General features: G+C 41.5%; 1 protein-coding gene across 1 annotated transcript in view; it reads left to right on the top strand.

Annotated features, from left to right (window-relative positions):
• Positions 1-25,679, top strand: part of LOC307074218 (peroxisome proliferator-activated receptor alpha-like) — a gene marked incomplete at its 3' end in the record, with an annotated part of 34,331 nt that extends 8,652 nt beyond the window's left edge. The window contains exons 2-6 of the mRNA XM_079734239.1: positions 5,442-5,705; positions 7,720-7,886; positions 23,900-24,038; positions 24,948-25,153; positions 25,419-25,679. Of these exons, the coding sequence (XP_079590365.1) occupies positions 5,507-5,705; positions 7,720-7,886; positions 23,900-24,038; positions 24,948-25,153; positions 25,419-25,679 (972 nt within the window). The 5' untranslated portion in view covers positions 5,442-5,506. The remainder of the gene's footprint in view (positions 1-5,441; positions 5,706-7,719; positions 7,887-23,899; positions 24,039-24,947; positions 25,154-25,418) is intronic.
• Positions 25,680-27,551: the final 1,872 nt, after the last annotated feature.

Genomic DNA, 27,551 nt, shown 5'->3' with positions numbered 1-27,551 from the left:
GAAACTCTCCACATGCCCCGACTTATAATGGTTTTCACCTCTTTCGATGCTTTTATCCTCCCCTTGGAAAAAAGTAGTGAAGTGGAGCAGAGAGATCGCCATGTCTGTACCGGAGTTCCAAGTGCGGGTGGTGACGTATCATTCGCGTCGAGAGCAGCGACGAGCTGTAGTTCACAAAGCGGCCTCACACAAAACCTAACATTTATCAAACTTCTTCGTGAATTTTTTTAGTTTTCTTTGCATGAAAAATTGTCATTTACATCCACAAACAACATATGTGTAATCCAGGGTATATAAAGACTCGGACCAGAAAATAATTACTTTCTCTCCATTGAAACCCATTCATATTTTTCGATCTCATAGGTCCCATGGGCTCTACCGGAAAGGGCGTGACTCCGCCACTCTATTGTCATCTGATGACAGGTATCCTACCTTAATATGGAGAGGCAGAGAAGAAAGCTCTCTGGGTCACAAAATAGAAAAAGAAAGATTGGGAAGGAGAAAGAGTGCGCAGGGTTGAAAGAAAGCTTTTCAAAGTGGTTGAAAGACAGTCGTTTTTATGTCAGTGTATCAAGAGGAGGCTTGCAAATATTCAGGTTAGCTAAATCTACTAGGCCTTCTAGTAAAACGACAGGTTACTGTTGTCTTGCAACTGTGTACTGATCGGAATTGAGCCTACAATATAAAAGATCATGACAAGAAAAATAATGGAACTTGTTTGTGGTTATTTTGTTTTGCTTCAATCTCTATGCCAGTCTTTGTTTTATGTCAATAGACCCAGTAAAAACTGAGTTTTAAAGTTGAAACAAAAATATAATTTTCCCGTGCTTAAAAGTATGAGGATTTTGAATGTGGCAGCCATTAGTCTACATAGGTAAAGGATAATGTATAGAACGCGGGAAAATAAAGCCCCGACAGGGCGAACAGGACACCGCCGGAAGTTGTGAAGGCCCATGCAAGTGAACGGAGCATTACACGGCATTGAGAAGAGCCATGTAATAATTAAAAATAATATAATTTTTAAACTCAGTTTTTACATTATTTTTTGTTTGGTTTTGGGTCCAACATGTTCAAATAGTATGTATCCAATAAGGATATCATTTAAAATTAGAAAATCCGTTTTTTTATGTGGTTTGACTGCTGTATATTTGAAACCTCCTAAATACAAAGTTCATATCATTCAGGTGTGAGGATGGAGAGAAAGCAGAGAAGAAGACAGAGAAAGAATCAGGACAGACAGGGGAAGGCAACAGGTTGGTCTAATATTAGGTGGTAGGAACAGCCACTTGTGTAGGAACAGCCACTTGATACCAAGTGATTCATTTCTAAATATTATTTATATTAAAAAATTGCATTCGCAAGATTTGTAATTTATTCAATGCTATTAAATAATGCTTGTTTGACAATATTACTTAGTGGAGAAGAACACAGGCAAGCGGTGAGGGAGACAGACATGAGGTCGGTGATGGCCTCTCCTATAGGGGAGACAAGTGATGACATCAGGTAGGAATAATTAAACTAGTTAGGCCATAAAAACCTAAATGCCCATGTTTTTAATTTCTGCTGACCAACCTATTCACTGTGTCCTTTTGGGGAAATTAGTGCAGGCAGACATGGCGAGTCAATCACAACTGAGGAGAATGTTGAACAGAGAGGTGAAGATAAGGGAGAGGAACAGAGAGGTGATGATGAGGGAGAGGAACAGAGAGGTCTAGTTGACGATGAAGAGGAACAGGAACAGAGAGGTGCAGAGGAGAGGGCTGGGGCAAGGGGCAACTCAGAAGATCCATCTGAATGGCCTTCACCACACAAAATGGGGGACTCATTGAGGCAGTACATGGTTGAGAATGGCCCACAGAAATGTCCTGATGGGACATGTCCAAGTTCAGATAAGAGTAAAAGGTGTTGAAAGCATACTGTTTTCGTGTACTGTCAAATGGAGAGAAAGTGGAGCGGGATTGGTTACTGTACTCCAAAAGTTCTAGTAGAGTCTATTGTTTTGCATGTAAGCTTTTTGGTGAAGCTAGAGTTGCTGACACGCGCCTTGTGGTGGGGTATAATAACTGGCAGTGTCTTTCAAAAATACTGAAGCACCATGAAACAAGTGGTTATCGCATAAATGCTTATCTGATGTGGAAAGAAGCCTGTTATGAGTCTGCATATCCCCCAGAAAGTAGGCAGTTGCGCCCCTGCACACACACTCCCACAATTAAAACACACAGCCACACAAAAAAGAGAATGAAATACACTTTTCCTTTGATCGAGTACAGTTGCAATGCAGAGGAGTGTTTTTTTTTTTGTTTTGTTTTTATCTGTGAAGCGCCTTTTGACGACTGCAGCTAACGTTCCCTTCATCGTTTTCATGCCATTGTCTTTGTCCGTTTCTTTGGTCAGTCAAAGTCACAGCAGGAATCAAATCTAATGCCAATGCATTAGCGAAGCTACATTTTTGGGTCAATTCAGGACAGTCTTTTCCAGAAGTGCCCACTGGTGAGCAGTGAGATTGTCGGGGAGCTTGTATTCGGACCCGAATATTCCTATGGCCCTCTTCTGCCCGATGAGAGACTGTAGTACGTGCTATTCAAACGAGTCTGCACGTTGGAGTCTTATTGGCCGTTTGAGCTGTAATTGTATATCCTCCAGACGGGAGTATGTTAGGGCGAAATGTTTAAAATGACAACTGTTCAAAGTGCCACTGTCACCGCATCAACACTTCTCTGAGCCAAAAGCCCCTCGTTAACATCCAGCTGGAGGGTGTTGGCGACCCACGGCAGGCTCGGGAGTCCAGCATCACTCATAACTTTGATCATATTTTTTGCGTTTTCCAGGAGCACAGCCTGACCGCAACTTTTGGGGATGCCCCCCATCTGAAGCATGTCCTCAAATGCTCCAGCGATCGCTTGGCTAGTGTGGGAATCAAGAAGCTGTTCCCACACTAGCTGTTTCCGCGGGATAAAATCATTCTCAATCCATTGCGCAGTTAAACTTATGAGAGACATTGGACTGCTTCAAATATCCGTTGTGAAGCTGAAGGTCAAAACGTCATGCAACATCATGTTGTTTAATGACACTAGAGAAGAAATTTCTAGAAATTTCGTCGGGTTCTCCGATGTCTCTGGTACTTCCACTTCCACATCAATCTGAAATACAGATTGAACAGCGACATGGAGGAGAAAGGGATTGTTGCCGTTGGACTCCCGAACTCCTGCCGGAGCTTCAACCGGAGCTCCCGCCAGAGATCTGCCGCCGGAAGTTCCAAGACTCCCGCCGAAGGAGCTGGAAGTCGGAAGTCCGGGAGCTCAGCTCCGGGAGACCGGCGGGAGTCCGCGAGTCCGCAAACAGAAAAGATCCCTTACCCATGTCGCCGTTCAATCTGGACTTCAGGGAGTCAAAGCCAAATTCCCTTGTTCCCAATGGTCGAGATAACCACCACTTTGAGTCTTTACTTGTTGTGGAAGCACCAGAGACGTCTGAGAACCATATCTAAAAGCTATCTATTCCTTTTTTTTGCAAAACCGACAATGCCACAATTCTTAAGCGAGAATTTAACCGTAGATAGGATTGAACGGTTCAATTTTATATTGAGTATTGCAACATCTGTAGTCAACACCCATGCACACATTATCGGTCAAATCGATGTAATTGTCGTCTATGTAAAAATCGATGACATATTTATCATGCCAGGGGCGGAAAAATCGGTATTCAACATGTGAATAATATTTTCTACATAAAAGGTATCGACAGATACTCTCATACTATTGCAATACTATTACCTTGATAAACCCCCACCTCCTCCATAATGACGAGAGTGCTAAATGATGACGGTGACCGACAGTCCATCTGGGCAGTGATGACTCAGTGGGAAGGGACCCCTTGGCTCGTAGCTTGCTGGGTGATGACTCCGCCACACCCCTACACTGCAGATATCATTCATACAGTACACATACCTTAATCAGAAAGGTTGTTTACAGAGGTTCCATACATATTTGATTGTTTATAACAAGTTATTACATAATATTGCCAAACTCCGGCCCACCCTGGCAGATGCAGAGAAGCTCGTCCACGCCTTTGTCTCCTCCAGGTTGGATTACTGCAATGCAATCCTTATCGGGATCTCTGGCAAGAGCATCCAGAAGCTCCAGTACATACAAAACAGCGCTGCCAGGATCCTGATTAGGGTGCACAAATATGAACACATCACCCCCATCCTCAAATCCCTTCACTGGCTCCCTGTCACATTCAGAATTGAATACAAGGTCTCCCTCCTCAGCCACCAGTGCATCCACGGACATGCCCCCCCCCACCTCCAGGAGCTCCTCAATCCCCAGACCACCTCATGCACCCTTCGCTCTACATCAACACACACCCTCAGACCACCTAAGACCAAGCTCCGCACCATGGGCGATCGGTCTTTCTCCGCTGCTGCCCCATGACTATGGAACGCCCTTCCTGACCACCTGAAGGCCCCACAGATTATAGCTGTTTTAAACAAAACCTTAAGACTTATCTTTTTAAAAAAGCCTTTTGCTAATTTATCTTTTAGTGTATATGTATTATGTTTTTTTTTTTTTTTCTTGAAACTCTGTAGCACTTTGAGATTTTCGAATGTAAAGTGCTCTACAAATAAAATGTTTTATTATTATTATTATTATTATTATTATTATTATTATTATTATTATTATTACTATATGTGTATATCCCATATTTTAGATGGGCAGGCTAATGATAACATGACACTGACATTAGTTGACCTTGGATTTTCTAAATTTAAATTCTGAAACGGTTCCATTGGTAAGAACACGTTTCTTTTTTGAAATGCTTGAAAAAGAAGATTCCAGGTTAGGTCTTGTTCTGTGTGGTGCATGGCGCCTTCCTTTAACCTTTAACTGAGACGGCCTAACCAGGCAGCATAACCTAACTACACAAAACACTTTGGAAATAAGTATATTGTCTATGGGTAGCTAGCTGGATACAATAACTAAGTGAAAGAAACAGCAGTGGTTGAATAACAGCCTTCTATGTTTATTGTGATAACGAAGCAGACAACTTATGTTGGTCCTTGTTCTCAGCAGTCTATGCTTCCTCTAAATGTTTCCTAACTAATAATTAGTGTGTTTCCTATACTTGTTGTTGTAATGAAGCATTGGCCGTACACTGCCATGTTGCCTATATTTGCCACCAATTAAGGAAATGATTAAAATTGAAACAAAGCCATGATGTGTAATCTTCATCTGCTATCTAATACAATTTATTTGAAATACCTTGTGCACATTAGTGTCTGCTTATTGACTGAATGGTTAATATTCTCATGAAAATTGGACAATTAAGATAACTGAAATGTTTTTTCCTGTTGGTCTTGCCAGCAATAGAAGTTGACCCAACCTTATTATCGGCAGCAATTCTCAAGCATTGCAAATGGCTTACTGTGTGTCCATCAACAGGTATGCCGATGCATCCAGTTAGCTGACGTGTGCAGGCACCCCCAGGGGTCCTTGTGCCCCCCTCTATGATGGTGGACATCCCAGGGGAGGCGTACAGCCCGGCTGCCCGCCTCAGGTTCTCCATGCTGGGCAGCCCTCTTTACGGTGACCTGTTGGATGACCTAGAGGACATATCACGCTCCATCAGCAATGATACACTGGGTTCACTGGACCTCCCGGACCTTCAGAGCACTGGGCCAGGCTCGGAGAGAACCGTCATACTGGGTGAGTCGCCACAACCTTTCTCCTATGCCTTGGAAAATGGTCTAAAGATCTAAACGTGTGTGTAGGGTAATCAACAGGTCAAGACTCTAATCAGTTCATTAAATCTACTTTTATTTTGACCAATTGCCATGTGCATTCAACTGTGTGATCAACGATTTACCTGGAAGTTTTGTTTTTGCCATTTAGCAGACCAGGGTGATTTTTTTTCTTCTAGTTTGCATGACAATCCGCAAGGTGCTTCAACAAGCATGCACACATTTAAAAATAATTAAATGGTTGGACACATGAAGTGAAGAGTTAAACAAATAGCTAAATGGTTAAAGTTTGAATAAATTTGAGATAATACATAGAATAGCTGAGCTGTTACAGCTGATAGTATGAAATGGTTGAATGAAGTGTGTGTGCTTGTGCGTATGCAATGCATGCGTGTGTGTCATCACTTGTATTAACCAGGAAGTGTTATTGACGTTATTCTTTCACATCTAGTTAATCGAGATAAGCTCACAAAACGATAAGGCTTGTACAGTTGGACTCCTTGGAGTCTCTTTCATATGGCATTTTGTTTGTTTAGATATTATGACGTGAAAAAGATTGTTTACGAATGCATTTAGCTTCTACCGGGAGTACATCGGATATGTAAGAAGCAGCTAGCCTGTAGCTATATAAATGGGGGTCCCAACACACAAACGCCCGATTTATAATAAACACATACGTCCGAAATGGTTAGCTTTTGTGATCGCCAAGCTTGTGGCTATCACAACAGCTGTGATCTGCTCTAGCGGAGGTTGGTGCGTGTGATGTGACGGCGCCTCTCCTCGGCAACAGCCGTGGAGAGCCATGCAACAGCCAGACCCAGGCTGTTGCACTTTTTTCTTCTTTAAGGTTGAAATACAGCCACACTGCTGACATGGTTTTTCAACAGGTAGCTCTCATGCGGTAGCTCTCATGCGCATGCGCGTAATTGACGACTGACTGTTGTTATCACGTGACACGCTGCGCAGATCAGATCATATTTCTTTCTCCTCTCCGATATCTGATCCAGCGTAATGGGCCAATATCGGACCGATACCGATGCCGTGGATCGGCCATTATCCTAGACGGTTGTCAATTACAGGTGACCGCTGTGTTTTGTTGTGGCCTGTTCCGAATGTTTGTCCACCTTTTCGTCATCTGCATGCATACGATGACACAAGTGATATTGATGTGCAAGTACATTGAATGGCTTGCTGTATACATCAGAAGCCACGCTTCTACAATGTTCACTTCACAGACTTTCATTATTTTATCTCGCACTTGGAATGGTGAATGCTTTGAAAAGGTTCTTGCACAAGCTTTGACATAAACATAAATGCAAAAAGAGCAAAACAAATCCTTGATATAACTACTTTGAATCCTACTTTCTCCTGCAACTTTAGGTAGAACAATCAATCATGTGACACGTTGTGTAGAATCATAGTTGATTCAAACCACAACTTTCAGATTGCATTAAAATCTGCCAATGCATCTTTAAATAAATAGCTTAGCAAGTTGGATTTCAAAAACTACCTTAGACGATCTAAGACTTTATGACGATCTAAGACTTCATGACTATCTAAGACTTTATGACTATCTAAGACTTGCCTAACAAAACAATGCCACCTTTAAGCTGGGGTCATGACCTTAAAGGGGAAATATTATACCACCAGGTTTGAGTGTGATTAGCCCTTACAAGCCGTTTCGAAAATCTGCCCCTTATGACATCACAAGTGGGCATGTCCACCTAGATGTGTGCTGGATAGATCAGTCTACCAGCCTACCCAGTGGACTGAAGTAAACGTTGCTCATCTATCCAGCAAGATCTAGGTGGACACGCCCACTTGTGATGTCAGAAGGGGCAGATTTTCAGGTATAATATGTCCCCTTTAACCGTTGACCTAGGCAGTGGCCTGCATTGTGCCAGTGCTATGTATATTTGTGGTATCATTGGTAATACCCCTTTCTCTCTCTCTCTTCTTCCTCTTCTTGGGTGGTGCAGACAGCCTGACCCCTGCCTCCAGTCCGTCCTCTGTATCCAACAGTGTGAATCCCGGTGGTGAGGATATGCCCTGCCCCCTGACTCCTCCCCCTGTCCTCCAGTGCAGAGTGTGCTCTGACAAGGCATCGGGCTTCCACTATGGGGTGCACGCCTGTGAGGGCTGCAAGGTGAGACCCAGACCCAGACAGATCTAGAGATTTTAGTGCTCTGTGCTCCAGCCGAGCAGTGACTGGAATTGAACCACCTCATTTTTTTAAGTTACATTGTCATTTCAATCTGGTAATCAAATAGCCCTGTGTTTGCGTTTAGGCTAAAAGTGCATTTGGCCTTTCAGTTTTTTTTATCTGCTATAGCCATTATCTTATCAAGCATGTTTGTGTCAATTTGTTCCTTCCCCTCGGGCAAATGATGGGGGAAGCCAGGGTCACGATAACTACGATGTGATGTCAACGTCAAATTGCTTTGTGTCATATATCTAGGGGTAGGCTAGGCGTTTTTTTTCATATTAGTTCAAATTAATAATCAAACATAATTTTATGTTTCATTATTAGTTACAAAAATAAAGACATTTAATATTGTATGATATTATGTATTGTGTGACCCAACACATACATACAACTGCATATACGTGTACATCACTTTCATGTGGGTGCTTCAAATGTAGCGGTTGGGGGGGTAAAAGGTGTGTGTTTGTCTGTTAGGGTTTCTCCAGGTCGCACACTAGACGAGCCAGGGGGTCCCACCTCGGTCATAGTTTCGTTGTAGGAACACACCCAAAACACACACACAAACACACCTCAGAAGATATGATTTTAGGTGTTGTCTTTGATATAATGAGTGGCAATGGATTAGCTTTGAGCAATGCTGCAGGCTGTATTGCCACGTTGTGAGTGCTCTTTGAGCTTGGAAACACAAACTGTACCAATTAAAGGGTAATTCCGCTGTAAAATGGATTTGGGATATGTTTTGTATGATAACGAGTTGAAACGTTCGTTTTGGAGCACAAAAACCGCATATAGACGCTTTCTTCAGTTGGCTGTTTTTAGCCGATTCTATCAAAACGCTATAAACTTGGAACGATGGGGGCACTGGTTATGGTAAAAACTAAATCGCTATTTTAGACCACTTAAAAGGCTAAAAGTAGCCCGACACTTCTTTGGTAGTATAATAAGGGTATTACCATATAAAACGAGGCATTGAGAACTTTATAAGTGTACAGATTGTTTATTAAAAAGGACATTTTATACACAGAATACCATCAGTAGATGACAGATCACAACAAGTAGATTGGCGAACACAGAGATTGCGTGTTGCTGACGGATGTCACAATCTCTGTGTTCGTCAATCTACCTATCGAATCGTCTTAAAAACGAAATGGCGTCGACAGGTGATCTACTGATGGTATTGTGTGCATAAAATGTCCTTTTTAATTATATATATTAATTATGTTAATTATTAATTATATATAAATATATATTTATATGTTAAGACCCTTATTATACTACCAAAGAAGTGTCTGGCTACTTTTAGCCTTATAAGTGGTTTAAAATAGCGATTTAGTTTTTACCATTACCAGTGCCCCCATCGTTTATAGCGTTTTGATAGAATCGGCTAAAAACATCCAACTGAAGAAAGCGTCTATATACGGTTTTTGTGCTCCAAAACAAACTTTTCAACTCGTTATCATACAAAACATATCCCAAATCCATTTTACACCGGAATTGCCCTTTAAAGGTATAAGCAGAGAAATCTCTGAATTGGTGTTTGTCTGTGGTTTCTGGTTTATTTAAGGTGCCTTAGGAACCAGCCAGACTAACTAGCCCCTCAAGCTGGGTGAGGCTGCACACCTGCACTATATTGGGCAATCGATTGAACAGACTCAAGGAGAGAGCTCTGACATGTTAGAATTCACCACCTGCTCTGTGTTTAACATCTTGCCAACTCTCAAAGAAACAGTTACAGCCACATCGATCTGTGTGTTGGTGCTGGAGGAGCCCAGTTAAGCCATCCAGGTGGCGTGTGGGAGGAGCATCTGCTAGAGTCTTTCTTTAGGTGATTCAGATGAGTTTTTCATTGTCATGGAAATTCCTTTGAGAGATTGATTCTAGGACACATGATGCTTCTTGTGCAAAGTTGAGCTTTGTATTAGAAGTATAGCTTTTAAAATAGTTTGAGAAAATGTACTTGATTTAATGTATACATACACTACTTATACTCCTACTTACTTATACACTACTTATACATATACTCATCTAGCAGAGTGAGCCCAGAATACAGCCCAGTTTCTTTTCTTTTCTTTGCAAAAGTTGAACAACAAAGGGGAACTTAATCAAACTAGTTAACAGAAAATAAGTTTAAATGTTAAAACTAACTTATGGATTTTACATCACAGCATCCAGAAGGGTAGTTCACTGGGTTATAGATAGATAGAGATGGACATTATAAATATAAATGAGAGGGAGGGAGAGTAAGTGAGAGTATATGCTGTAGATCAGGTGAGGTAGGGGTCAGGCTAGTGGCTCTCCTGCGTAACCTTTCCCCTAGTTGGCCTTCAGCCAAGAGGAGCCAGCAGGATGACATCGGTTTGTTCTACACACACTACACTACATAGTCAATGGTTCTGCTTAAAGGATTAATACAGGATGGAAAACATTTGGATTGTTACAAAATGTCTGACATCGATGTACAATACATTTGAAGTTTTTTTTTTTTTGGATGTGTAGTTTTTTTTGGATGTGCCTTGTTTGCTCTTGGTATCAGGTTTTATACAAATTGCTCTGGTGTGCCATTTTACCAACTTTACAAACGTCTGTACACATCAAATCAGTACCGAAATCGTTGGAACTGATTTTGAATATATGTATAGACGTTTGAAAAGATGTGTGGTAGTTATATAGTGGCTTCATTTGGAAAGAGATTTGGGAATGGACGTTGATGTCCCTACCAATGTCAAAGGACAAATGAATCGGAAAGACTGTTTAGACGGACGGGACTAGTGGTGTCCTTGACTCCTAATCATCATAGTGGGGTTGGATTCCTCCAGGCAGATCCATCGTAGCCTGATCGTCATAGTGGGGTCTGATTCCTCCAGATCCATCAGAGCCTTATCGTCATAATGGGGTCTGATTCCTCCAAACCCATCGTAGCCTGATCGTCATAGTGGGGTCTGATTCCTCCAGACCTATCGTAGCCTCATCGTCATAGTGGGGTCTGATTCCTCAAGCCAGACCCATCGTAGACCGATGGTCGAATCACAGATGATCATAATGACTTTTACGCGGTTAAAATGCTTGAAAATAATAAATGAGCTTATCAGGGAAACAGGCAAAGCTATTTTTTTGTCATATAAATAGTTTAATCTGTATGTATATAATAGTACAAATTGTAAATATGACAATAGTCTCCATAGACCCGTCACTCATTCACCCTTCTTAATATCTTCAATAATTATTCACAGGCCGAAGCTATTCATGGACAGTTATGTTTTGCTCCTCCTTTTTAAACAATATGCAACACGGATCATATCCTTTTTGTAAACGATATAGCCTACAACAGATCATATTTCAAACTGGCCGCACTGTGGATGCACACACACCACACACTACACACCACACACACACCCCACACACACACATAATTTTGAAGATCATGTTTGAAATCTATCTAAACTTGATCACATTAGCTATTTGTTTAACTCTTCACTTTATTTGTTTCCCACATTTATTATTTTTTAAATGGTATGCATGTTTACATTGTTTACTCCATTTGGACTCTGTTCAAATCCCTTCACTTGATTTAAGCCATTTAACATTTCTTTAAGTCTTAAACTATGTGGCTTTACTAAAACATATTTCAACCTCACTTTGCACTACAGCACTCACCACGTTTCTGCAGGAAATGCATTTTCTAGTTAGTATTTTGCCAAAAACACCTACACAGCCAAAACCACTCATTATTTTTTTTTACTTTGCAAAAAGGACACTGTTTGACCGAATGGTGGCACTATAGAAAGCATATCTCTGGCCCACTTAGACTTAGTCATTCAACTTGATCAACATATGTGTCTCCTCATGCTGAACACCTTTGCTTCAAGAACCTATAACTTCCGTCTAGATAGATTTTCCGACATTTTGAATTTTGTGAAAAACTGAAAAAAACTAGGGATCCTAGTTTTATCCTTGGAGCCAATATCTATGCAAAAGGGTATGGTTTAAAACTTATACTAGATTGCTAATATCAACATCAAGACTCCTATGATCTCCCATGACACAAAAATTGTTCAGGGTAAATTCTGAACAAGGTGACATCCACACATTTTCTATCAGGGCGTGGCCTCAAAATGTTTGTGGCCTGGGACTAAAATGACCACAGATCCGAGACGAATTGTTTGATTTGAGCGGGAGAGTTATAACTGCTCAATGTGATGTCAATTGACAGAACGCCATGGCCGCCAGAGCCCACAATGGTCCAAGTAAATTGAAGGAACCAAATCAATCATCATCATATAACTTTGTGTAGTTAAAGGCATATAGGTCAAGATGCATTGCTCTGAAGATTTTCCTGATTGGGGGTTAGGGGGCGCTATAGCAATCAACTGAAAATGCGGACTTTGACCCCATTTTCTAATCCCGTTTCAGTCATGAAACTTTTCCCATATGTGCTTCCTCATGGTGAACAAATCTCCCACACTAACCTATGACTTCCGTCTGATAGAATTCCCGCCATTTTACATTTTGTGACACTAAAAACGACAAGGATCCTAGGTTTTTTTAACTAGATAAAAATCCTTTAGTACATACCATATGCAGACCATCATGTTCTACCTGACTAGAGGTGAAGTCTGTAAAATTATAAACACAGCCATCAGGAGCAAATAACTACGCAAAAGGGTGTGGTTGAAATTGTGTGTATACCGAAATGCTTATATCGATATTCAAGATGTACTCCTTTGGGCTCCTTTTGTAACTTTGGGCAATCACTAAACTTGGTGTGCTTAAAGAAACATAAGTCAAGGTTAACTAGGCTGAGTTCATCCAAATAGGACGTTAGCAGGGGTGGACTGGCCATCGGGCGTACAATGCTTGGTGGGCTGACACACAATTTTGGGTCGGGGCTATCATCATTGAATCAAAAAAGTATACAGTCAATATTTTTTATCTACGTGACAGTATTTGAGATTGGTAGATTTTCTTGATGGATATTGGGCTAGTCCAAGGAAATCTCTCAGCCAACCCCTCCCCTCCCAATTGACCAAGGTTGTCAAATTTTGACCTTTGAGCTGACTGGGGTTGGAGAGAAGTGAGTGTCCTTCTGTGGCTGTCTGTGGATGATAAGAAACCACAAAAGCGCAAGGGGGGTGCAGAGAAGCTGAGAGAAAAAAGGCTCAAAACCCTACAACTGGACACAGTGACCACCTACTGATTGCACATATTGATACAGGTACACAGACGTAGGCTACACATGTACCCAGTCAGAAAGACACTGGAATGACACAGAAATGATGATAGCCTGTGAAATTAACGATGAAAATGTTTTGGGATGTATGTACATCTTCACTAAATACTATCTGGGGAAATTGTCGGCGGAAAGTGTGCAAATGCTCAACATAGGAAATTATTACAGGGCTAATTTTATTCAGTCAGACTTAAAACATGCATAATAATAGAAGCCTAGTTTTGTGCACAGCCTCGTCCTTGCTGGACGAGCTATAAATCCAGTCATAAATAAGTATGCCTGCTTAATAATATGTCCTCCCTGAAGCAGTGTTTCCCACAGAATTTTGTGAAACTGTGGAGGGAACCCGGTCCTTAGCGGGGTCCGGGGGCATTCTCCCCCGGAAGAAAATTTGGTACCTTTTAACCTGGAATGCATCAATCTGGTGCACTTTGAGAGGAAAATTAAGACTTGTGTGACTGTGTGCTATTTTCTGGAATAATGTGGAGACACTGGGTCACATTACATGGAAGCTATTGAAGAATAAGTTAATAAGAATAAGTCCATCCAAAGAGCACATTCTCTCTTGTTATGCAGGAAAACCGCCAATCTGGCAACCCCGCTGTCAGCGTAGAGCCGAGCAAGTTTAAAAATATTTTCTAGACAAGGCTATATCTCCACCTTTTAATGCCGCTGTTGATTTATTTTTTAAATAATTGTTTGTATTGTTTTTTTAAATATCTGTATTCACTGCATGATCATATCACTGTATATTTTTACCGCCATGCGAGCCGCAAATAGAGGCTTGGCGAGCCGCATGTGGCTTGCGAGCCGCGCAATGAGTAATGCTGCCCTAGAGTGTGTGTGTGTGTGTGTGTGTGTGTTGCCTTTTATAGCCTTTGTTTTCAAATAATGTAGACTTGGTGTCCAACTTGTTATTTTAGCTGGCTTTAAATGTATTGTTTGCAGGTGTTACAGCTTACAGTTATCATGTGATATTAGTGAAACATTGCTTTGCTAAAATGGATGATTAATCATTGGTAGATAACCAGGTAACTTTCATCATGAAAGTTCCGTACCGTATCAATTTTTTAACATGGTTACTTTCTTCCATGTAGGCTACTCCACTTTATTTACATTTTTGAAACAACACAATGTGCGCATATATACTCTGGTATGTCATGTTCCTTGTCATGTTCATTCATATCATATGAATAATCATGGTGGGCCGCCATGGCCAAAAATGCCAGGGCCATTTTTTGGTCCCAGTCCAGCCCCGGACCTTAGCGGACGCTACAGCGATCTATTGAAAACTTTAAAGAAGCATGACTCCTGCCCCTTTCGACGTACGGTAATGAACGTTTTCACGCGCATCACCAGACCCAAGCCGAGGCTGTTCCAGCTTTGTCAAACGTACACAAACAAAAAATATCTTAATGGTCTGTGTCAGGACCATGACCCCATTTCTTTAAAAAAAAAATGGGAAAAGTAATACGAAAACTAAAACATAAAATAATCATAGGTTGTGAAGCATATTTAAAAAGGTGTGTTTGAGTAGAAATATTTTGAAAATACTATTTTCCTTGGGGTCTGGGAGTGTTCCTTAGCCGTAAATGCAGCGGGGACCTGGAGGGGCTGACCAAGCCAGAGAGGCAGTACTGCTTCAGGAGGTACAGACAGATAGGATGGGCCAGTGGTATGGATGGACTGGCAGTGGAGGTTAAATAATACTAATAGAGTGATAATAGAGTGATGTGTCCATGGATGGCTGAGTCTGTCAACCAGGTCCCTAACTGCCTAAAGCCTTGAATTCATGTATCGGTGTACAACGTTGAACATTATTATGGACACTACAATAGTACCAGATTACAGGACAAGCAAATAAGATCTGATAAACAATAGAGCTGATCAAACTCGAGGACAGAGAAACCAGTTTTGTACCTGAGGGCATTCAACCAGTGCCCTTCACTATGTACACACGCGCGCTGTGAGTAGGGCAAGTGCCGGAGGGGGCACCAAAACATTCTAATGATTAGCATATTTATTATATAAATGTAAGATTAAGCCCAACTCCAAAAGGCACCCTTAGACTATGAAAGGTAATTCAAGATGTACATATACATCTATAATGAATAGTTTTTTTAATTAAAAACTAATAATAAACAGTGTACGCATTGATAATAAGTTATTGCTTGTTTATTACAGAAAATAAAAACAGTATATGTGAAACTATCAATACTGTTTGTAACCAGCAAAACCTAAATACTCCCCTTTCTGTTTTTTGTTTGTGATTACTTTTCTAGAACAATATAACCGGAAAAATAATATATGAAAGAAAGAAAGGAAAAAAAAAGGAAAAACTTTGTATGTAGATAATCTAGCACCTTTTTAGAGTTGCTGTTTTTTTAAATAAGATAAAAAACGTAGCACATTGCTTTCCTTGCCCAAGACTAGAATAGACAATAATAAGAATAACGATAAATATAAAGGGCAACAATCCATCACATCGAGGGGTTCGATTTGGGAGCTTTTTTCTTTTTTTTATCCATTAGGTCTTTTTCATGAATGAAGTCAATTTGACCATACCTTAGTGAATTCATCCATTTGTAAATTAAGATTTTTCCCATTAATTGTGTTAAATATGTCATGTCTAGTTGGTTTTTCTAAGCTACCATTATATTTTTTAGAAACAAATATTTATCAATATTTCTCATAAAAAAGTCAGCTTTACCTAGAATAAATGTTTCAAAGTGATAAGGAATTTTCGTGGGGAATATTTTTTCCATTCATTTATGTACCTATGACCAAAAATGTTTTAACCATGGACATTCCCAAAATATTTTCCAATGGTCTGCATTCCGATTTCAACAGCCTCCCCAGCATTTAGGGTCTTCTTCAGTGTAATGGGCTTTTTGTTTTGGAGTTTATTTATTTAGCTAATGCAAATTTCTCAAGCCAAGCAGTGGCCTCTTGATCTAAATTGTGGAGGGAGTTTAGACCTCCTTTCAGTCTTTGGAGAGGGCAGGCTTCAATAATGTGCTCCATAGTTTGCTCCCCTCCGCAGGCACACAGTGGTCTCGGGCTGCTTCCCCATCTGTGAAGGCTGGCCAAGCAGGGACCCTGACCAGTCCTGAATCTGTTTAAGGTGGACCACTGTCTCCTAGGGAGGTTGGTGCCAGGGAGTTGTTGGGTCGGGTCTGACACCAGATGTTTGTTTTGGATATGTTTGGATTCCCATTCTGTTGGCCAAGCAGACATGGCATCAAAGTCAATGGGTGGAGGGTCCTTCCAAATTGGACCTCTAGATTGGAGACTTGTGGGTGTTGGGTTGTAGATGTCGGTATTGATTGGAAAGTGGGGGGAAGCTTTGACCTTTTGGAGCGTCCTACAAGTGAATTCAGTTAGTCTGGTGTTAGTGGGAAGTATGTTGGATAGGAAATGGAGCCAGGTGACCGAGGTTGGCCAGATAGTCCCAGTAATGACTTGCATAGTGTTGTTTAGTTGGGTGTTTACCTGGTGTGTGTGTGTGTGGGGGGTGACCTGGACCCAGGGGCACAGTATTCTGCTGCAGAATATGACAGGGCCAGAGCTGAGGTGCACAGTATGGGAGCTGCTGCACCCCATTTTGCACCTGCAAGTTTGCAGAGGAAGTTGTGTTTAGATTTTACCTTTGCTGCTGTTCCTTTATAGGTGTTTTTTGAATGACAGTGTCCTGTCCAGGGTCACTCCCAGGTATGTTGGGTTCGGGGAGTGTTTGAGCTGGTGTCAACCCAATCTGATGTCTAGCTGTTTGGTGGCATCTGCGTTTTGATGATGGAAGACACTGGAAACTGTTTTTGCTTGACTTGGTTGCAGGACTGAGCTTGGGTTTGTAGTTTGGATGGTGGCTGTTGCCCAGGCAGGGAGCATTTTTCCTGAGTTACAGCAGGAGGCCTTTGTGCCAGGCCACATCGTAGGCAGCTGTGAGATCAAGGAACACAGTCCCTGTTTTAAGCTTGCTCTCCAGGCCTTTTTCAATGTAGGCGGTTAGGGCCAGTCCTTGTTCCCCTGTACTGCCTCCTTTGCGGAAACCGGCCTGATCTACATTAAGTTTTGACTCTACTTCTGTCGATGTACTCTGTAGTATTTGGCTTTCCAAGATTTTCGAGGGGACACAGAGCAGAGATATTGGGCGGTAGCTTGCTGGCAGTTTATGGTCTTTGCCAGGTTTGGGTATAGCAATTACTTTTACTGTCCGCCGTTTCTTAGGGATTGAGTTTGTATGTACAATCCGGGTGTAGAATTTGGCCAGCCAGGTAAGAGCTTTGGGGCCAAGGTGTTTCATGAATTCTGGAGAGATGTTGTCATAACCTGCTACCTTACCACAATTCAGTCAATGCAGGGCTTTCTCCAGTTCGTCGACCATGAAGGGCTCTGGGCCACTGAAAACATTAAAATATCATCTGTGTATAGTGCCACTTTGTGTTCATCATTATTTATGCAAATTCCTTTGATACTATTTCTTTGTCTGGTCCACTGAGCCAGTGGCAATATATAATGCCTTGTGTCTCTTTCTAATTTGATAGATTTTGATAGATTTTAATTTGGGCGGATTGATTATTATATAGAGTGCTGATAATTAAAATAAAAACCTTAATAAAAAATTATGGAAACCAAATTTTTCAAGGACCCTATAGAAAAATCCCAGCTTTCTGAGTCAAAGGCATTTTCCGTGCCTAGCCTAACCAATAGGCCTGCAAATTTTGTTCCTGAATATGGCTAGATCTAGTTAACGAACGTATAATACTTTCATGCGTTTGTCTCTGTGAAATAAATCCAGTCTGCTCCGTGTGAATGAGCATGGGCAGGACTGCTTCGACTCTCCCTGCTAGAATTTATGTATACTAGAGTTTTTTTACTTTAGTATGGATTTAATTACTCTAGTTGTAATTAAATCCATAGCATTAATGTGGAAACCCCAGTCGATAATGTAACAAATTTCTGAAAGTAATAATCATCATTGAGATTAAACATCTCTTCCAGTGTCCTGGCCAAGACAGGCAGCAGTAGCCTACAGTCACACATAGCATACACAGAAAACATTAGAAAAATAAAATAACTAAAACAGTCCGCAGGGGGGAAGGGGGATATCAATATCGCAAGACATTTCGGGAGGCTCAGGGAGGAGGATAATATTACATTCGAGCAACAAGGTGTAGTCTTGTGGTGGACTTTATAGACATAATTCACCATACTGTCTTATTGACATGTTTTCATTGTGTTATAGGGACACCGTCTCTTTAAGATCACGTGATTTGTGTGTTGATATGCCGGTCGGTGCGATGTTTGAGTTTAACGTTTTTTATACGACAAAATGACTGACCTGCTGTTACTTGTCGAGGTGAGAAATTGTCTCTTCCCTTCATTTATCGCAATTTCTACAGTCTATAGACAGAACGTCCTACCTGGGCGTGTGTGTCACTGCGGTGTGTGCGTGTGTGTTTTTATCTGTGCGCATGTGTCGATGGTGGAGCCGTTATGTTTAAAAACATAACGTCTTACCTGAGCAATGGTCGCTGCGGTGTGTGCGCGTGTGTGTGTGTTCCTACCTGCGTGTGTGTCGATTGCGGAGCCGTTATGTTTAAAAACTTAAAGTCTTACCTGGGCGAGTGTCACTGCGGTGTGTGCGCATGCGTGTGTTCTAACCTGCACGTGTGTCGATGGCAGAGCCGTTATGTTTAAGGGCGAGTGTCGTTGCGGGGTGTGCATGTGCGTGTGTGTTCTTACCTGCGCGTGTGTCGATGACGGAGCCGTTATGTTTAAAAACATAACGTCTTACCTCGGCGGGTGTGTCGCTGCCTTTGTCTTGATGTGCGGTGTGTACGTGGGCATGTGCGCACGCTTCGGTGTATGTGTCGCTGCCTTTGTCTTGACGTGCGCACGCATGTGTGTGTGAGTGCGCTTCCCTGTATGTTCGTGCGTGTGTCTGTGGTGTGTGTGTATGTGTTTGCGAGTGCTGTGTGTGTGTGAGCTGCAGACTGCTTGGCACATGCGCACATGACTAACTTGAGTAACTGGTGCGACAGGCCTGCTATTATAGTAGTAAGATAGTTTATAATCGACATTAAGGACAGAGATTGACCTAAATTATCCAGTCTAATCTATTATTTTCCCTCTTTGGGGATAGCTGATATAGTAGCCTCTCTCCACGTAGGAGGGATCGTTCCTTCTTTTAATGCTTTATTTAATATAGGAGGCTTGGTTTTAATTCAGTCCTAAAGTCTTTTTAGGAGAATCCATCCGGTCCAGGAGACTTGTTGGTTTTTAGCTTAGAAAAAGCTTTATCCAATTCTTCCACCATTATTTCTGCCGTAAACTTATTAACTGGGGTGTGGCCTGACAAATCAATATTTCAATGTTCACACTGATCTACTCTAATAAAAACAAAAAATATGTATAAGTTATTGAGTACACATTAGGGGTGCAACGGATCACAAAACTCACGGTTTGGATCGTGTCACGGTTTTTAAGTCACGGGTCGGATCATTTTCGGATCAACAACAACAAAAAAGATAACAAGACAAATGTGACTTTAAATACAATCTTCAAATGTGTAAAAACTAAATAAAGTGAAAAATTGGGTAATAATCCTGCTTCCTTTAAGCATAGTCAATATTTTAAAAAAATTGCAATCTGAGGCATTATTCCTTCTTCTTTTTAACATGGATAGTAAATAATCCCTAACCCTGGATTTACAACTTTAAATTCAGGATGTCTGCATTGCCTGGGGAGAGTTTAGAGTCTACACTCTCCCCAGGCAATGCAGACATCCTCATCTTCTTTTTTGTCATCAAGTATGGTAGCGAAATACAGTTTCTGTCGTGTTTTATTTGGCTTTTTTTAAATCCATTGATTTCGGTTGGAAGACTCATTGCTCATTGCAAGGGGGGTTGGTTGTATTCTTTTCGCTCGGTTCTAGCCCTACTGTTGATACGGAGAACCGAGCGAAAAGACTACAACCAAACATAAATATGTCGGGTTCCGGTTCCGGTTTCCGTTTCAATGGGATTTACGGAACGCCAAATAAAACACAACATAATCTGTATTTTGCTACGATACTTGATGATGTTGTTAATACCGGAATTGTCCTTTAAAAATGCGCCGATCCGCGGATCACTTGCGTCCCGAACCGTGAGGGTTGATCCGTACGGATCACGGGTAACCCGTGAACCGTTGCACCACTAGTACACATCATGAGGATGAGAGTAATGGGTGTAATCACGCCCTGTCGGGTGGATTTCACCACCAGTTTTGACATAAGAATTTAATTTAAAGTTAAAGTTTGAGTAGTCTAATCTCGGATTGATGCGTATAATCCAATCACCCCCGCATATAAGGATGCCTGTTGCTTCTGACACTAATTCAAATATTTTCCTATATACGGAGATTTTGCTGCCTGGTGGAATATAAACATTTAGTATTGTTACTACAGTACCTTCTACAGTATCTTCCCTGAAACCAACGAATATCTTCCTTCTTTATCTTTTATCTCTGAGGTTTTCTCAAAGGTGAGTCTATTTAATATCAAAGTTCCAACTCCACTTCTATGGCCGGATTTGTATGATGGGTAAAATCCTTTTGAAAATCCCATCCCGAGTTAAAAATGAGTTTCCTGTAATAATGTGTATAATGATGTGCTCAGAATCGTACTTCTTTTTATTGGGTTAGTCTTATTTTTTTGGTTATGTCATAGGCCTTTTGAGTCATTTGTGCTACATTGATCCCATCCTGCTTTCTCCCTCTAGGTGGCGTATTTTTTTAAAAACAATATGCATCCCAAAAATATTTATGAACTTTAAGAACAAAAGTATATACAAGTATAAGATGAATTTCATTCATTAGAACCACTAAACCTGCTTTAGTGTCCTTTGCTTCCTATGGTGAGGTTCGATCTAATCAAGCCTTTCTAGTGCCTTTTGATGTTAAGGCACTCATGAAGGGAAATTCTTCTTTTCCGAGAAAGGAGCCCTAAAAGATGGTTGCATATCATCCAGTGATATGCACACTGCATCTTTGTGTCCCGACTACTTTCTATTACTTATCTGCAGGAGTCCTCAGTATTTGTAACTCTAATCAAACAGAACTATCTCAGTCCTTGCAACTCAAGCTAGGGAATAAACATTTATTTAAAAGGTCTAATATTTCCAGGTTAGCGCAACTGGTACGCCTGGATGCCATCATTATAGTAGACTGAGATTTGATTGGTGGGGGTTTTGGAATTTTAGTTTTTTCACTCCTTCAGGATCTTCTTCGCTTAAAAGGATTCAAAACGTTTCTTAAGCACCGCAGGTAGATCACCTCTTCCTTTACCCTGTAGCTTGAAATACTTGGCAACAATAGACCGGGGTTTCACCCATGCATCCCCTGGTTTAGCGACCTGAACCCGAGGTGCTCGCTCGATCCGGACATCCATGTGCTCCGAGATATACAATGTTTATCGCCTTAGTTTCTCTAGGAAACCATACATATTGTCGCCCTCATCCTTCTCGGGTATACCGTAAATCCATAGGTTATCCCGGCGTTTATCCCCTTCTTGATCAACTAGCTTAGCCTTGATGTTGACGATGCATTAGCTTTTTCATAAGCCTGCCCATAGCCCATAGGAGTTTGTCGTTATGTGTTGTTCTTTTCTCGATGCTGCTGGTTATTGTCCTGCCTGAAGTCTTTTATCTCCCGAAATATGCAGCTAGAGGTCGTATGCTCTGCTCCATCATTCTCACTATGCACGTGGGAACTACTTTGACTAGCTTGCGTTAGCTGAGACCATTCTTCTTCATTTTGTGTCTCTGTTGCGACCTGAGTTTTCCTATTTGCTTTCTTACTAGCTCTGCCTTACTAGCCCTGCCATATTTGTTTCAGTTTGTTGTTCTGAATATTCTCAATGTCTTTAGGGCTATTTTCTTAATAAGTCGGGGAGCGCAGAAGTCAAGCCGCCATCTTGTGTCATGTTCCGCCGGAACTCCTAATAATGAATTGATTTAATGAAGATCTCCACGTGGCGTGTGCATGCCCTGAGGCTAAGGTGTACTCACACTGGGCTTTTGTCTTGGCCACCGAGGCGGCGCTATCAAATACATTTTCAATGCAAGAAGGAGTTGGGAGGCAAAGTTGTGTGGAGTTGAGGCTGTCGATGCGAAGTGAAGGCTAGACAGAAGCGACAAGGGCGTGTTAGTTGGATCTTGAAGTATCAAGTATATTGAACATCTGTTTGATAAGTATAAAGATCAAAATGTTGTGATTTGTTAAATATTTGAACAAAGTTTAAAGGTAAAAAAGTCTGAAGTATTTGAAGTGTTGCAGAATGGGCAAACTGCGTTGCAATCCGTCCAGTTAATTCCAATTACGCTTCTTTTTTTTTTTAGAAAGGATTTGTTTTTATTAGACAAGCCGTCGATTCCAATACAAGCTGAATATTAAACATTTTTAACAAGTTTTGCAGTGGGAAACTGGAAGTAGTTAAGGGCCAAAATTAGTGGCAGAAGAATTTCAAATAAAGGTTTTTATGAATGAAGCAGAGAGCTGCCAAGCAACACTCGCCTAGGAAAGGATTTGATGAAAAACACACACTGTTACCCACATAGAAAGATCTAATGACTCTGCTAAGGAGGTTTTTCCCAATTATATATTTTTTCTTTCAAATCTCGCGGTAAAATAAGCATGTAGGCCTATAACGTTTTTTATTATTTTTAAAACAGGTGTTTACCAATAAACCGGAACATTTCAAACCTTTTTTACAACGAACATTTTTAACGTTGTTTATTCATAGCCTATATATATATGCAAATTACGTGAAACATTCAGGTGTTACAATTACAGAAGGCTTCAAGGCAGTTTTATAATATAAAAATATCTATAAATAAGTTAAATGCATGTTTTTATGTTCTTATAAAAATGTAGCATAAAGATGTTGGACCTATAGTCTCAAAGGGTTATTGTGGTTAATATGTAAGATGAATGTACATTACTGGAAACAAGTAGCTAAATTAAAATTTTCTAGATTTTCTAATTTTCTAGAAAACATACTTCATAAGTTATTTTGGTGGAGTCCAATTGCTTTAAATAAGTAGTCTGCTATTATATAGATTTCATTATTGTTCTTCAAGTTAACCTGCACCTCTGCGACACCTGCTGGAGAAAAGGTTAACTGCGGCCGTGCCGCTACAGCGGGCATCATGTTTACAGGGCATAAAGTCACAACAACAAGCTTGTAACCATGTTTTCTGAAATCATTTATGAACACACCTAGAACCATCCTCACTATCGGCTAGCCTGGTAGAGTTGTTTCCATCATTTGACAGACAGCACATTTAGCCAATCAGATTAAAGTAACGTCACCAATGGAGCTATCTGATAAATACAGCTCTTTCCTAATCCAGCCAGAACAGCAATCACGGCACATGTATTTTCCTCTGATAAAAGGCCAACAGTGTATATTTTTTTGTTTTATTACTGTTGTAAAATCTATCTCTGGTAAAACTTTCTTGCAAAAAACCTGAAATATAATCTATTTGAACCATGTGTGGGGCCACTTCCACATCCTCTTTGGACTATAACCAAGGCTTCAGTGTCTTGTTCGATACATAGCTGCAGCAATGCTCAAAGGCTATCTGATATTTCTTATAAGGATATTCACTATCTCCAGGGATCTTCAGCAGTATCCTCCAGGTACAGTAGGAGATGGTTGGACCTGACACTGCTCCTCCCCTAGGGTTTCTTCAGGAGAACGATTCGCCTGAAGCTGGAATACGAGAAGTGTGAGCTCAGATGCAGGATCCACAAGAAGAACCGCAACAAGTGCCAGTACTGCCGCTTCCACAAGTGTCTCAGTGAGGGCATGTCACACAACGGTGAGCATACAACCAGCTCTGAATCTGGTTCTGAATTCAGTTCTGATCTGATTCTTACTCATTTAAATTAGTGAGATGTGATTATGTGAATATATGGCCTTGGTTACACTTGTCAATTCAATGTGACTTGGAATCATACCGCTGATCTCGTCTTTAATTTCCCGCGTTTAGTTACACTAACTTAAAAAAAAGATGCGCACAGCATGACCAGCTATTAAGATTTGTGATTTTATGTAAATACACAACCAAACTGCCCTATGCTGCTATACATTTTACTTCAGATTTCTTGTCAGGACGTTGGTGGCAGAGTTTCATTATTGTAAAACTTCATTGGAAATTCTTACCTTGACCAGGCACTAAACGTTGGCAAACAGACCCATTTAATACAGCCTCTTATCAACTATGCATGACAAGCCATTGGAAGGCTTTGACTTTGAGACCATGTTAAACGACAAGAACAACACAAAGGTTTCTCTTACACACTATTTTAACAGACTTATTTTACCAGGAAGTATTTTCTCAGGAAAGTGAAATCTGAACAAGGATCCGGTTAGCAATGAAGTTTCAGGTGTTAACAACAGACCTATATTCAATCTGGCCCATCTTCCACAATTCCCATTTGAAGAAAAAGAAAAGAGTAACCAAGGCCTATCAATGTGAAGTATATGGAATGTAGGTGTATGTGTAGACACTGAACATGCTCTTGTTCTAATATTTTCAGGGGGGTGGGACATAAATATATGGCATTAATTACCTCCACATTCAAAAGCGGATTTAGAAGCTTGGCTTTGGTGTTTACATGGCAGTTAGTAAACCCGGCTATGACGGTAATCGGGACACAAAGACTGATTGATGCAAGTGATGAAATAAGCCCTCCTCCATATCCACCCTGCTCTCCTCCTCCTCCAGCGATCCGCTTCGGGCGCATTCCCCAGTCGGAGAAACAGAGGTTGAAGGTGGAATTTGGGATGGGGGGGAGGAGCGAGGCGGAGCAAACCCTAACGCCCCCCGACCACAAGGTCCTGGTGCAGCAGATCCACCAGGCCTACATGAGGAACTTTAGCATGAACAAGGACAGGGCCAGAATGATACTGACCGGCAAGACCAACCAACCGGTAAGAGGGGTGGGAGGGGAGAGCAGATAAGGACATGGGTAAAATAAAGGGCATTTCATTTTGAGATGTAGATTCTCTAATATCCTTGTTTTTTTCCTCTTTACATGTTTTTCCCCTCCTCCACTATCCTATTTTCTCATCTCCTTTCCCTATATCTTTCCTTGTGCCTCTTCTTTTTCACTCTTTTTTTTACCTCTTCCTCTCCACTTTACCCTCCAATTTCTTTCCCCTCTCCTCCCTCCTTTCATCTCCCTTCCCTCTCCAGCCATTTGTTATCCACGACATGGAGACCTTCCAGGCGGCGGAGCAAACCCTGGAGGTGAGAGGGGCAGCAGGGCCTAGCCCCGGCCCAGTCAGAGGCCTCACAGCTGGGAAGGAGCTCCTGGTGGAGGGGCACGGCGAGGCAGAGGCCCGGCTGTTCCTCTGCTGCCAGAGCGCCTCAGTGGAGGCGGTCACAGAGCTGACGGAGTTCGCCAAGAACATCCCTGGCTTTCTTCACCTCGACCTCAACGACCAGGTGACCTAAACAATATATTTACACTTAATTCGCCGGATACACTTTATTCACTGGTGGGTTCTTGTGACATAGAGTCAACATGTTAATGTCCACATTAACACCATAACACTTAATCAACAGGTTAAAATGGCTTTAAATGGTCCCAAATTAAACACTGCACTTTAGGTGTCAGTTCAGTTATATCCTGCAATGTTTGGGAAACATCCAGGATACACATTGGCACCTTCAGTGTGATGAAGGCCCACCTTCATTGGGCCTTCAGTGCGATGAAAAGAATAATGCAAGAGACCTTCAGTTCGAGAACCTTCCAGTCATTCAAGTTGATCCTGTTGAACTGCAGCATGGTTTAGTCCTTATCATTAAAGCATAACACAAAACCGAAGAGGCAGAAAAAAAATATATATATTTGCGGGGGGTTTTGACCATTATCTCGATGTAGGGTCAGGGTTAGCGAGGCCTAGACGCTGTAGACTAAATGAAATAGAACACCAGTTCTTACTTACCCAGAAACACAAAGGGAGAGTTTGGTATTCGTTTTTTAAGGACATTTATGTTTTCCTCACATTTTCATCGTGCGCCGTATCTCCCTCGGCTTTTCTTTAATTACCTGCAGAGCAATTCTGGCCTAACCGAATGTTGAACCGTTTAGATTGCTAAAAACACCAAAAGGCTCTTTGTCCAAATTGAAAAGCAAGCAGTCAGGACTTCCGTTGACGCCATGGTCGATGCAGCAACCTGATTTCTAAGCTCCTGGAGGAGAACTTGAAAAAACTAGCCTAACCTTAACCAGATTCCAGCCTGTCAGCAAAATGGGAAGACCTAGAGTCCAGAGTGAGACGGGATAACGTTTTTATATATGAGCTGAAAGGAGATGAGGAATCTAACAAGGACACACTGAGTCTCATCCGAACCTCACTGACACTGCCAGAAGAGTTGTACCTAAACATAGTCAGTGAGCGATGTGCTCTCACTATGAAACCGAAAGATCCAGCGAGTCCCCCGAGGTCCATCATCGTCAGATTTCTGGACTACAGAATCAAAGAAACGGTAATCCAGCAAGCATGGAAGCACCGGAATGACTATAGCGGAGGAGTGCCATATAAAGGGCAGAAGATATTCTTTGACCAGGACTACACGTTAGATATCCAGAAGATACGCAAGCAAGTGAGAGACGTGATGAAGCTACTTAAAGAGAAGAAAATCAAAGCTCAATCGCCATTCCCTGCCAAGCTGAAAATTCACCTGGGTTCTGGAACGATTACATTCACGACCCTTGCAGACGCGGCCACAACATTCAGAAAGATGGGTATCCATGTTCAATTGGACAAACGGGAGACGCTCCAGACGGGACTTTTGCGGAATAACTGGACTGAGGCTTCAACATCAACCAGAGCAAACTTAATGACCTACACAGATCTGAAGAGCATTCTCCATGGTGATCAAGTTCATTCCGTTTTGAAAATCTGCCCCATATGATATCACTAGTGGGCGTGTCCACCTAGATCTGTGCTGGAACTATCTGTGCTTATCAGCGTAGGCTACAGTTGCAATAGCACTGTGTGCCAACCTCCTGAGAGACCAGTCACAACTCCCCATCCTTGTTGAGACTGATTCTATGCTTGTTAGAACAGTTGGGATTTTGGAAGTTTGTTTTTTTCTTGTTCTATTTGTGTGTTCTTATTCTCCACAATGGTGGATGTTATATGTCATTCTTACAACTAAGCAGTCGCATAAGGTGCTTTATAAACACAGGATATACATTTGGAAAATTCATGTTAACTCTGATGGACAAAATGATTGGATACTGTTATCTATGGGGTCAGAACCAGGGGCGTGGACACGTGGGGGCCAGGGGGGGCCACGGCCACTATTGGTCAGAGG

The sequence above is a fragment of the Pollachius pollachius genome (assembly GCF_949987615.1).
Source record: "Pollachius pollachius genome assembly, chromosome: 4".
Lineage (NCBI taxonomy): Eukaryota > Metazoa > Chordata > Actinopteri > Gadiformes > Gadidae > Pollachius > Pollachius pollachius.
Note: the sequence above shows the minus strand (reverse complement) of the source record. Positions and strands in the feature narration are given on the sequence as shown.